The sequence below is a fragment of the Protomyctophum bolini genome, assembly GCF_963924005.1.
Source record: "Protomyctophum bolini genome assembly, chromosome: 14".
NCBI lineage: Eukaryota > Metazoa > Chordata > Actinopteri > Myctophiformes > Myctophidae > Protomyctophum > Protomyctophum bolini.
This window is the reverse complement of record NC_137875.1, coordinates 31,053,249-31,066,741: the sequence shown is the minus strand read 5'-3', so window position 1 is coordinate 31,066,741 and position 13,493 is coordinate 31,053,249. Positions and strand designations below refer to the sequence as shown.

At 41.3% G+C, this 13,493-nt stretch overlaps 1 protein-coding gene across 1 annotated transcript in view; it reads right to left on the bottom strand.

The window, feature by feature from the left end:
• Nucleotides 1-1,708: 1,708 nt before the first annotated feature.
• Nucleotides 1,709-13,493, bottom strand: part of LOC308328113 (serine protease HTRA1A-like) — a 31,823-nt gene continuing 20,038 nt past the window's right edge. Inside the window, exons 4-9 of the mRNA XM_080781824.1 lie at nt 6,525-6,719; nt 6,409-6,441; nt 6,166-6,280; nt 4,798-4,855; nt 4,249-4,344; nt 1,709-2,407 (exon numbers count right to left, since the gene is read on the bottom strand). Of these exons, the coding sequence (XP_080637950.1) occupies nt 2,239-2,407; nt 4,249-4,344; nt 4,798-4,855; nt 6,166-6,280; nt 6,409-6,441; nt 6,525-6,719 (666 nt within the window). The 3' untranslated portion in view covers nt 1,709-2,238. The remainder of the gene's footprint in view (nt 2,408-4,248; nt 4,345-4,797; nt 4,856-6,165; nt 6,281-6,408; nt 6,442-6,524; nt 6,720-13,493) is intronic.

Here is a 13,493-nt window from a genome sequence, read left to right as displayed (position 1 = left end):
TCACACTGAAGAACAACATCACGTGTGTGTGTGTGTGTGTGTGTGTGTGTGTGTGTGTGTGTGTGTGTGTGTGTGTGTGTGTGTGTGTGTGTGTGTGTGTGTGTGTGTGTGTGTTTGCATCAGTTTGCTTTCCCCTATCCTTCATAAGAATACCTCCTTTTAATATAGGCCTATGTGAAGCAAAGCAGCACAATCATCAGTGTCAGCGTCACATCACAGGTTTACAGAAGTAAAGAGGTGGGTGAAATTCGTTTTTTTTGTGCATCGTTCCCATCATATCATTTTTATCATATTTCGTAGAATGTGTAACTCTCGTAGAATGTATTTCTCCGTTGTGTAACTCTGAGAGTGTACAAATGTAACCCATTTGTGTACTCTCAGTCTCAGGCACCTTTTCCACCAAAATAACTGGTTCTAGAACTGCATGGTTCCGTTCTTTTTTGTTCCAACTTTTAGGGTTCTGAACCAATTCATTTTCAGTGGAAACACTCTGAACTGGTTCAATATTATTAGGGGAAGAAATAACTGAAACTGTTCAACCCCAGTGGAAAAGGGGCCTCAGAGTTAAATAAGGACTCAGGGTTTTACAGTGTAGAGGTGTCAGTCTGCAATGTGGGAGAAGAACCATGAGGTGGCAGTAGCAGTAAAATATCTCTGCAGTTTTCAGTGTGAGATGGAAGGAAGATTGTACTGTATATAAGACCTTTGATTGACTTTGAGAGGAAAGGTATACATATTTGTAAGTTAAATATACAGTACTTATGTGATCATGTTCTGTTGACAGAAGACAAAATAATGATGTTCATGTCTGGTAGGGCTGCTGTATGTAGTCAATGTGTGATTATAATGCATGCCTGTGGGCTATTTAGCACAGTGGCAGGAAACTATATGCTATTATACAACTATCATGTGATGTATGGAAATGAGTAGGAGACTGAGAATGAATGGCCAGCGCCCAGCGGTAACTCAAGGCCCCGTAACACTGTAATTCAAATGTTAGATTAAGGGTAGCAGCATTGGACAACAAAACATGGGATTAGAGACCTTTTCTAAATTTGGGGCCTAAACAATGAGGCCATTCAAAGTTTAGAAGAAGAAGAAGTATATCCAAGTCTTCCAAAATCATTGTCAATTTCTTCCAAATGTATATGATCGACATAATCCTGGACTGAGACTTCATTGTGTGTTCATGGAAGGCCCTCGTCTGTGGCCTCCATATCCTGGATCAGCGTTTGGCCCGTTTTCCTGTCTCTGAGGTCAGCCTGTAGGGCCTCTGGTCCAACAAGCACACCAGGCCACTATCAAACCCGTATGAAGGCAATAACAACTAATTCAAACCAGATCCCAATTGACTTTATGTCCCCCTAGTGGCTGTGTACTTGTGTGTGAGCATGGTTAAGCAAATACTATGCACATGCAAAGCAAATATTCAAATATTTAATATCATCCTCGGTGCAGTCAATTTCTGTTTGTTTGTGTTTGTGTGTGTGTGTGTGTGTGTGTGTGTGTGTGTGTGTGTGTGTGTGTGCGTGCATGCGTGTGTACTGTGTGCGTGCGAGCGAGAAAGTGCATAGTGACCTTTGCATTATGTGCATATATGTGTCGTTACATGTAAGCACAGTATGTTTGTGTTGACATGTACCCCTCTGTGTGTATGTGACTATGTGAGAGAGTGATGATGGGAGATGAGAAAAGTAAAGAGTGCATGTAAATCAAAAGAAACACCTTTATTTGGTTCTCAGTACAGAACACGTAGTCATCAAAACACATGAAAAACTACAGTACTTGAAATAAAAAGGGGAATAAAAAATATTATACAAATCAGATGTGCTTTTTTGGTTATTTTAACACGGGACACAGGACAGGCCTCACCAAAACTCAACACAACTCAAAACAAAAGTTAAATGGGAACATTATGCCAATAACCGTCTTTCTATGTTAATCGGTAAACAGTAGTATAGCTTTGATCAAGCCATATGAGAATAAAACGTAAATACACATTGATTAGAAACTTCAACTCTGCAATAGAGTACCTGTACAGTCATTTCTTTCAAGGCAAAGCCAGAACTTTACTGGATGCACGGCACCATTGGTAGCAGGGCCACGGATCATGGCATCGGGTTGGGAGTCACATTAGAGCACCGTACCCCCTACTCCACACAGCCACGCCCTTACAACGTCCATTGGTGATGAGAAAAACAAAATAACTCCCGCAAATGCGTCCTATTTGGGGTACGGTCAAGGGTCAATCTCCATGGGGATGATGGTGAGAATGGCGTCCTCGTTCCCCCGGCGCACCACCACTCGGAGTGTGCCACCACTTTTTATTGTGTTGCTGACGTCTGTCGCTGAAGATATCCTCTGACCATTCATGGATATGATGACATCATGCTCTTTTAGGCCGCCACTGGAAGGGAGGCAAGGGCAAAGAATCATGAGTTAATAAGAAACAGCATGCAGAGTCAAATCCTCAATGTTAATTTAATTTTGAGAGCGTACAAATGGAACTAAACGGACTGGTTCAATTTGTACACTGTTAAAGTTAAAATAACACATTTTAATATTGTACAGTTAGTATGGCTTAAACACATTCAAATCACATATTAAAGGCATGAATTGGACTTTTTCTTTCTAAGATTATTACATCCACCTCAATACATTTTCAACTTAAAAATTTGCCTTACACATTGCATTATGTTAAATATGGACTCAAGGCAGACTGTTTCACAATTACAAATATTTGACATTAACCATTTGACATACAGTCACCTGCATAAATGGAAAGCAATCTATCAGATGTTCGTTACATCATTGAAGTTTTACATGTCGTTCATTGTATTAAAACTAAAAGGTTGGATAATAAAACAAATAAAACATTTCTTGTGTGTTTCTAGCTGTCAAAGTGCAAATATTATTTGCACTTTATTTAACTATAGTTCTTCAAAAAAGAAAATGATCAGTGTTCATTTACCTAACTCTGAGAGTGTACAAATAGAACGTTCATATATGGCCCATACATGTGTACACATTCAGAACATATTATAACATTCAGGACTCTTCAGTGTAGGGAATAAATATAGGAATGTGTCAATATTCAGTGTAAGCATTGTGTGGCCTCCTTTTAATCAAAAACAGATCTGAATACATTCATATGAAAGAGAGGGGGGGAGAGAGAGAGAGAGAGAGAGAGAGAGAGAGAGAAGATTTGGTGGAAACTGACCACAATTATGACTCAATGAGAGCAGAGAAAGGGCATGCTGGAAAACATACAAGACTCACTGAGCAAAGACACACTCAAAATAGAAGGCTAGTAAAGTCTACATCACAGCAGGACTAAGGCCGGTTACCAGAAGTGATATCAAAGCCTGACTCCAAACACAACAAGTACTTAATCACAGACACATGCTAAATGAGGCCACCACACCTTTTCCTGCGTTGCTCTCCTTTAACACGACCACAGTTCCACATTCTCTTCATAGCGCTCACCAACTATGTGTCATTTATTAGGCAAGCATGACTAATGCCCACACCTCCAGTGGGACACAGGACCCTCTTTTCTACGGTTGGGCCAAGCTGTACTCGCAAGGGCCAGTACTAACATAATAGCCTAACAGCATGAGATCAAAAGAACATCTCAGGCAACACAATGTAAAGGGAACCAGAGAAATGTCATAGTGACTTGTAGAGTCCAGACTTGGAGACCATGCTCACAAGGGCTGGGTAAGTACAGTAGGCCCAGGAAAACCACAGAGAAGCTAGTTGCCTCCCTGTATGAGGGCTGGAGGAAATAGCTGAGCTCGGCATCTCTCTAGCCACACTCTGCTGGAGTTGTGGTGGTGGTTGATTGCATTGGGGGGGCCTGGGATTGTGGGTGAACTTTTGTTTTGCTAAGACGGTTGTATAAACCTGTGCAAATGTGTGTGTATATTTCTGTGTGTGCATGAAGTGCACACACACAAGAGATGACGGAACTACTGGAACAAAAGACCGTGAAATATATGAGCATATGCCGTGTGAGTGCGCACCGGAGAACAGTGCCGAGTAGGGGCGTTGAGTGAGTGTCTTGTATATTTATAAATTCAATGTGTACAGCGCAAAGTGCCAAACACAATATCCCGTGGCCCAGGACGAGTGAGCGGTAACCTGTCGCTACATTCCACAGAACTCTGCAACCTTCTGACCAAGTTAAGTTTATATTAATTTGTACGTGCGCCTTTTGACCGATACGTGCAGAAAAGTTGTTCTTACACTGCAGCTGGCGTCTTGGCAATGACCTCCATTACGTAGGCTCCAGATGTGACGTCAGGGAAGTCTCTGTGTCGACTCTTCAGCTCTTTGGCTAACCTAAGACAGAGACAGGGGAATGGTCAGTGGGTGGTGGGGTACTATGAAGGATGGTATGGCCAAGCAGATGGTATGGCCATTCCAGCCACCAATAAAAGCAAATAGGTCAGTACTGTCAAATGTTAATAGTCCATTAAAGATCAGAGATGATGAAAGAGTTTTATGTGTGACTTCAGCAGTAACCTGAACCCGTGGGCTTCACTAATTGGCTGAGCTTTGCGTCACCAATCACCAATATACAGTAAGTGGCAGCTTGTGAGAGAAGCCTGAGACTTCAATATGTCAGACTACTACATTATAATATTAGTCTTAGTATTGTACAACGGGTGGGCATGTATTCCCGACTTGCATCGTTCCCAACTTGCATGGTGTCCGAGTAAGCAAATAATAATAATAATAACAACTCTATATTACAAAATGGTGGAGTGACAAAGTGTGCATTGTGCAACTTACGCTGGAGTGAGAGTCATCATCCTCACACCAATGTACTTCTTTTTAGATCCAGTCCCCGCTAGTAATGGACACAAATAAAATAAGTATTTATTTATTGATTGATTGATTGATTGATTAGTTCATTTACACATTTGAAAACGGTAGGGCAGTACAGTAAAAGGATAAAAAGATACCATATCTATAATATACCGTATATAAAAAGGAGAAAAAAGGATAACACAAAAAGCCATCCGTTGTACTCATTCATCATCATGACATTTTCTAAAACCATTTATATTTTCTTATTTATCCTGTATACAGTATCCTGTATATGAGTTCACTCTCCCAATAAGATAAAATTGGTATCCAACCTGAAAATGTATTTTCTGTTTACTAAAGAGCTGGAGAAATAGTAATGATTACTAACAGAATATACAGTAGAGGTATAAAACAAATTCCATACCCTACATTTAAATAAGTCCTGGATTGTAACTATTCCACTTGGTCCCTCACCTTCCACAGTCTTAATAACGGTATCATTCTATTGAATCCATATACATACAGTAAGGGATTACGACTGCCCTGCACACAATAGAGCTCTATGAAAAGAGTCTTGTAGACAGAGTAGTTTTGGGTTGCTAGACCATACATTAGTCCTCCATAAAATTCAACAGGGGAGTTTTTGTAGTACCACATTAGGGGGAAAGAAATATGACTTTGGATCACTCAATAGACTTATACAGTAACTGTGGAGCAGTTTGTGTTACTGTAGAGTGAATAACCCAACACAATCGACCATATAGGAGAATTGTTTCAGAATGCTGAAATCATGCCCTGGGCACTTTCTCTCCATGTACACACTCAAAGTGTGTGTGTGTGTGTGTGTGTGTGTGTGTGTGTGTGTGTGTGTGTGTGTGTGTGTGTGTGTGCGTGCGTGCGTGCGTGCGTACATGTTCGGATATTGCACATACTTTACTATCATACCCTGCTGTGTCCCATCACAGAATTTGATAGCCTTGTTTTCCGCTCATTTTATAATCTATCCAAGAATTTTACAATTTCAACATCACAAACCCCAAATCAAAGAAGTATGTGAAACCACCTCAAAGTCCTGGCCAGGTGCAGGGGTAAGCGGCAGCAGTAAAAATGAAACAAAGACAGTATAACTAGACATATGTTGGAATCATTTGAGGTCATGCCAGGTAAAGATCCTTATAGTCCATATTCACATGGAAGCCATTTCTTTCTTACCCTAATGGCTTGCAAATAGCGCATAATATCAGCGGTATCACCCCCCCCCCCTCCCTGTGAACGTGAAGAAGGGCCTTTCTGGAAAAGGAAAAAATAACCAAAAACTCAATAAACCATGAAGGATGACAGCTCTTATACCTCTGGACAGCCGTTCGTAGGACTCTGCCAGGAACTGACGGATCTTGTCCGAGGGGATGGCGAATGAGATGCCTGCCGTCACTTTCAACGTGTTAATCCCAATCACGTCGCCATCCTGAAAGACAACTCAACTTAATGTCTGGTATGCTACCTCAAAGAGGGGTTAAAAATTATGATCACTGATTTTTAGTTACCGTTAAAAATGCTTCCTTGACTGGCAATTAAATAAAATATGTCTCTTACCAGATTGACCAACGGCCCTCCAGAGTTTCCATACTATAAAAGAAAGCAGACACAATGTGAATGCATTGAATATTGTGTTGGTGAACGATATGCTCTGAACCCTCATATTCACATACATTGATGATGGCGTCCGTCTGGATGTAGTCCATGTCTGAGTTGCGCAGGCCCAGCTCCTTGCCCCCTCGCTGCGTGGTGCTGACTATCCCCGTGGTCACTGTGTTCTGGAGGGAGAACGGGCTGCCAATGGCAACAACAAACTCCCCTGGTCTCAGGTCTGCCGAACGGCCCAGCATCAGCACAGGAAGCTTGATCTGGGCACAAGAGGAAGCACAATGGGGACACATTTAGCTGGAACACATTCTAAAGATGTATTGCTTCAAATTAAAAAAAGGAAAAAAGAAAGTATACTTCATGTATAATCCCTTTAGATCTTTATGCCAAGATATTAACTCGGTTTACAGTTGACCGCAGAGGTCAGTTGTTAAGAGTCTACAGTTCTATTTCTTCATCCAGAACACATAGAACTGTAGTTATATAACTCTGCCAATGCCAACGATAGGCTTTTCTATGAGTGGTACAACCTGAACCTACACAGTGCCACGTGGCAACTCCCATACAGAAATGCAATTGTCACTATTCCACAGCTGAGTCAAGTAAGATCTGTCATTTGTAAGAACTCAAAATGCAAAATAAAGACCATCACATGCATATTTGTTTGTTTAGAACTGCAGCCAAGCTAGTGAATCACATAAGCATTCAGTTATGTTGGCAGCTGTACGTTCACAAAAAATAAAACCCACAGATGTTGGAAAACTGACGTTTTCCCAACATTACAAGTACGGTAAATCATGACTAAGAACGGCTGGCTTAACCTAGTTAATGTAGTGGAAACCAAGCTACTGACGGCTCGCCCAGACATACAGAGAAAGGATATATTTATCCATTCGTGGTGAAGGTTTCTGTTTCTGGAGGGAATCATCTCGGCTGTGCTGCCCGCAGTCAGGGCCCACGCGTCGTCACATCACGCGGGGCCTTGCATGTGTGCGGCCTGTAAACTATAAACTGCACCCGACGCCCCCGACAACAAGCATGCACAATCTCAGAAGAGGGACCTGACGCGTCCGACCCATTCCTGTATCCATTTTGTTTACCCAAAGATATAAATAGGACTGAGGGGGGAGGCTGTGAGGTGAATTGAGACAGTAAGATGAGCTGGCAACGAGAAGCAAGACAAAAGTATCTATGAGAGAGCTATGTGTACTAACTCACAACCTCAGATATTTAGCAGACACTCTTACCTAGAGCAACTTACAAAGTGCAAGATCAAAAGTAAATGAACTCTACTCTAGTCAACAAATGACAATGTAACTTAAGTAAGTAAATAGAGTAAAATAAAACAAGTGGTATGAAGTAACTACAGGATACCAGGAAACATCAAGCATCAGTCTAAACATCTAAAATCTTCTAAAAGAACATATATATTTGTGGACAAGCAAACATTATATGACATGTCTATCTCTAAATAAATAATAATAATAAATAAATAATAATGTGCTACATGGTTAAAAACATATCATCAATCATAGAAGGTTAAAAACAGGGTTATCAAAAAAGTTGAACACGAAAAACGTTTTCAGGCCTGTTTTAAAAGATTCCACAGTCTGCGGCACTCTCAAGTCCATGGGGAGGCTGTTCCATAGGCGTATATAACGAATAACATACACAAACACAAATGCAATTCTTATTAAACAGTCCTGATTGGGTTAGACTTTAGAGCTTGGTGTAGACAGAAGCAGTCTTGATCCTGAAGTTATTTTTAGAAGACAACAAAGATTGTGATAGCCAGTAATTGAGGAGGGATTTCAGCTGCATATAATCACCATATACCCCTCTCTCTCTCACACACACACACACACACACACACACACACACACACACACACACACACACACACACACACACACACACACACACCCACGTAAGCACTCCTTAACTGCATGACCATGTGCAGAAACACACACACACACACACACACACACACACACACACACACACACACACACACACACACACACACACACAGTTGCCTAGTAAAGGTCCAGGATTTCCTTTTTCTATTCTCGTGGGGATATTTGGAACCACATAAGAGAGTAAAGAATATGGAGCTCAGCTGCATACAAACAAACACACACACACACACACACACACACACACACACACACACACACACACACACACACTCACGCACGCACAGTAGCACGCACGCACGGTAGCACGCACGCACGCACACACACACAAACACACACACACACACACACCCCTGACACGGGAGTCTGCAAATCCCCCCAAAGTCTCCCCCTCTGTGTGAGATAAGAACATAACCAGATGGAGAGAGGAAGTAACACACAGCTGAAACGTCAGGTGGATGTGAGTCAGTGGCAAGGAACTGCTGTCAGCCACAGTGAAGGTGAACAGAACAGAAGTGACAGTGTTACAGATATATCAGTGACAGCCAGGTAGCTTGGTGGAATGGATAGATGTTTCAGAAATGAAAACTAGACCCAGTGAGAGCTAGGCTCTGCATGTGCATATTGTGCACAGTCCTCACCTCACGTCCATCTATCTTCATTAACTGCATGTCGCTCTCTCTAATTTCTCTCTATATCTACTACAACAGTAACCACACCTAGCCATCCACCCACCCATCCATCCATCCAGAATACATATGCAATATGCAATATTATGCTCATCTCACAAAAAAACAACAACCTCCATACTCCCTAACTGCCTAAGAATGTACAGGTTAGTTAAAGGTTTCATGACATTAATTTTTTCGTTTTTCTTTTAGGTTTTATGACCTCAATTACACCCAAAAAACCTGAACTTGTGGTCTGGAGTTTTCTCTGGGGTTCGGAAGCCTCAAAAGGCTGCAATGAAAACAGGCAAAACAGTGAAAACAGTGACATCTGCTGGCAAATCCCATTGACATATACAGTATGGGATTTGCTGGCTCATACATCACAGACAGCAGGAAAATCAGAGCACTTGTTTGAGCCAGAAAACCCCAGACCACAGAACATCTACTGGATTTTTTGGGTGCAATTGAGCTCAGAAAACCTTAAAAAATTACAAAAACTTTTTTTAATGCCATAATACAACCTATAGGTCAACTGACAAAGGTGAAGAGGAAAGGCTAGGTGACTAAACAATAAACAAACTGTAGGACTGATGGACGTTTCTTAAAAAAAAAAAAAATGTGGACAACCGCTCCAGATATCACTCACATGTGGAGGGACATGTGGAAAATAATCCTGCAATGTGAATCTGTCTCCCCAGTCCCCAGACCTCAGGAGTGACTCACTCCTCTATTTAGGAGGATGGTCTGTCGTCTGAACACATCAAACATTTCACCAGACAACGCAGGCCACACTTAACTTAAGAGGTGAGAGAGGGGAAGCAAACACCACAGATGCAAGTCATAGGAAAAAAAGGCTTGAGCATGCAAAACGAATGAGTTTAACACTGGGTGAAGGCATCTCACGATAGGATGGTCATTCCTGTAAAAAACTTTTGTAGAGTCAGATAATCTTGATGTTCTGTGTGTTTGTGGATATTTCATATTTATTGGACTTTTTCTCTGCATTCCTGTTATAGGAAATTTATATCAGGGTATATCTTGTATGTATTTATATATCGGATGTTTTATATTGTATGTCTGATGCACAAATATCCATATGTGTCACACACTGCAATAGGGCCTATTATATTGATCCGTTATCATTGCACACTGCTATACTGGTTGAAACTGGTTATGGCTGGTTTCAAGCTACTCATTTATATACAATTCATTTAATCCCAGACAGCAGACAACGTGCACATTTGCACCAAATGTGCCCGTGCACGCACATGCATGTATGCTTGAACACACACACATGACCAAAGAACGGACAAAGCCCTTTGTCCAGCTCTGTGCCAAGTGCCAACAGGCACACGTATACAGAAGCCTATGGAAGAGGGATAGACGCACGCATATATTCTATAGGGGCGGTCTGTGGTGTATTAGGGCAGAGGTTCCCAACCACTGGTACTGGTACCAGTACTTGAGCCCCCCTCTGGTGGTACTCAGAGGAGCCAAGCAATTGGTTGTAATAAGCTCTCCAGCTGTGCTGAAATGAGTATGACACGGACAACACACCTAGTTGTTAATAGAAGATTTGAGAACGGATTAATCACATTAGAAATATCATCAGTTGTGCTGATTAGTGATTCGACTTTTTTGTCAGAGCAGCAGCATTATTGGCTTAGGAATGGAACAAAAAGGGCAGGTCTACGCTCCTGTATTTGATCAGTTATTATGGTGGTACTTGGAGAGACAAATCTTTTCTGAGGTGGTACTTCAGTATAAAAAGGTTGGGAACCAATGTATTAGGGCTATAACCTCAGTCCGGACAACTAAGGACAGCCACATCGGAGAACCATCCTGTCACACTACCTGAAGCAATATACAGTACATGTACTGTATGTGGCTCCTCAGCAACAATAAAACTTCTTGCTGTGTACCATGCCTGTATCCTGAGTCTCCTCCTTATATTACTTAGCTATAGAATTAAGCTATACTGTCCCATGTCCCATTCAGCTGCAGGTGATCATTTTTGCTTCATCTAATCTAATCTAATCTTATCTCTATACCGCCCTGCTCTGACCACTGGTGCATTGTCCAAATAAATTTGGACTTAAATATAATTTAAGTCAAAACAAGGAGGGTCGCACTGAGGTTGGCCGAGTGGCCTGAGTCAAACACCAAAACCCTTTCTGCTCTTTGGTTCCCAAACCTTTTAGCTCAAGATCCAAAAGAGGAATTAGATGTTTCCCCGTGACCCAAACTAGTGAAAATCGTAGATCTGCAAGCTCAAATTTTCACTTCTTCTTAAAGCTTTCTTTTATTTATTCATGGAAATTATTCAAAATTATTTATTATTTATGAAATACTTTAGAAAAATATTGGAATTTATTTTAATTGACGTAAAGTTGTGACTCTTTTTGTTTAAACCCTTTTTTATCTTTTGAAATATGTATATATTTTTTAAATGTATTGGAAAATTGAGATATTTACTCGTAACCAAAAAAAATTGGTCCGTGACCCAAATGTGGGTCTCGACCCACTGTTTAAGAAACAGTGTTCTAGTCTAGAAGCACTGTAAATGGCAAATAGTAGCTACTGCTACTATCTGCTACTGTTAATATTCTGACATTGATATTAGAACATTTTTATCAACATTGTAGAGATTAGAGATTTGTGTATTGTAGTGTATTGTCAATCTTTTATACATTTTATACAGATACAAAATACGTAGTCATGTCAAATACATAAATTGGCACTGGTATTTGTATTTTCTTCTTTTTTTTTTATATCTGTACAGTATTTTGTAACAATCATTTTTATGTATTCTTGCCCATCCCTTGGTGCAGCCATGTGCTAGCTTTCACCTAGCCTTGTTTAGATAAGAGAAGTGGTCCACCTCATTTAAGGAGGAAGGAGTAAACAACTTTGCCCACATGCCTTTCAGAAAAACAGGTACGTGAGCTCTGGAATTTGCTTTTTATGTTGTTGTTTTTATCACAGAGCTATAGCTCTGTGATAAAAATCTGCTGCACAGAGAGATTTTGTCACACACGTCACCAGGATAGCGGGCAAAGAGACTGAGAGATATACAGATAAGCAGGCATGCCGAGGAGAAGCTTCTTTACATCAAGGAAGCAAGCATGACCCCATCTCGTCTTAATCTCTCTGAGCATTCTTACCGGGTGCAAGGTCAGGAAAATAACTTTACAAACAAATCTCTAAAAGAGAAAAACTAGCACTCACGGAGCAGTCCTTTAATGAACTTAAGGCCAAGGAGAAGCACACAGGCGGACAGAGAATGCCCTCAAGGAGTTGCCATAGCAGTCTGCCATTGTTTAATGTTACGGCCTTGGTCGTTTGGAAGCTCGTTTAAAAGCCATTACACTAACTACTGCTTTATTACCTCAAGTCCAGGTGCAAACTCGGCAGCACTCAAACTGTGATGGTGAACTATTAATTTCTGAGGCACAGAACGCATATGCACGTACTGCACACACATGCCCGTAACAATGGGTTGTCTTGGTATGATCCCCTGAAAAGTCTACTCTATAAATTAAGACCCATACACCTGGTATTAGTTAACTATACAAGCACAAGATTTCAACACACACAGAGTGAGAACTGTAATCATTTGGCCTCTCCTGCAACTGTCTCCCACAGGGGACGTCAGTGCCGGGAATGTGATATCATAAAAACTAACATGCCAAATTCATATGTACACTACAGTATAGAGCCTACTAGTGTGTGTGTGTGTGTGTGTGTGTGTGTGTGTGTGTGTGTGTGTGTGTGTGTGTGTGTGTGTGTCAGTGAGAGAGAGAGAGAGAGAGAGAGAGAGAGAGAGAGAGAGAGAGAGAGAAGGTGCTATAACTTGTGAACTTCTGCCCTGAAGGATTGGCTACAGTAGATAAAGTGAGACAGGATTGAGCATGTCCACATCACTTAACATCAGCTCTAGGGATCAGGCTGAGGGATGGGAGACATGGGTTTTGTGTGTGTGTGTATGTATAGCATATGCGTGCACCTGCTTTTGTGTGTGAATGTGTGTTATGTGTGAATCTGTCTTTGTAACTCTGTGTGTGTGTGTGTGTGTGTGTGTGTGTGTGTGTGTGTGTGTGTGTGTGTGTGTGTGTGTGACTGTGTGTGTGTGTGTGTGTGTGTGTGTGTGTGTGTGTGACTGTGTGTGTGTGTGTGTGTGTGTGTGTGTGCGCGCGCTCGTGTCCCTCTCTCTCTTTGACTAAATAGTGTATGTGTGTGTGCAAGTGTGTCTAACACTGTAGCATGCAATTTTGTGTGAAATAAAAGCAGACTATGAAAACAGAGACATACCATTCATATACATAGATGTTTCAACAGTGACTTCACAGCACTAACTCATACAGCTGCACTCTAAAGTAAATATACATTCGGAAAAGCGATACACACGAACAAACTGCTTCACGGAAGTGGGCACTAATCAAAGCCA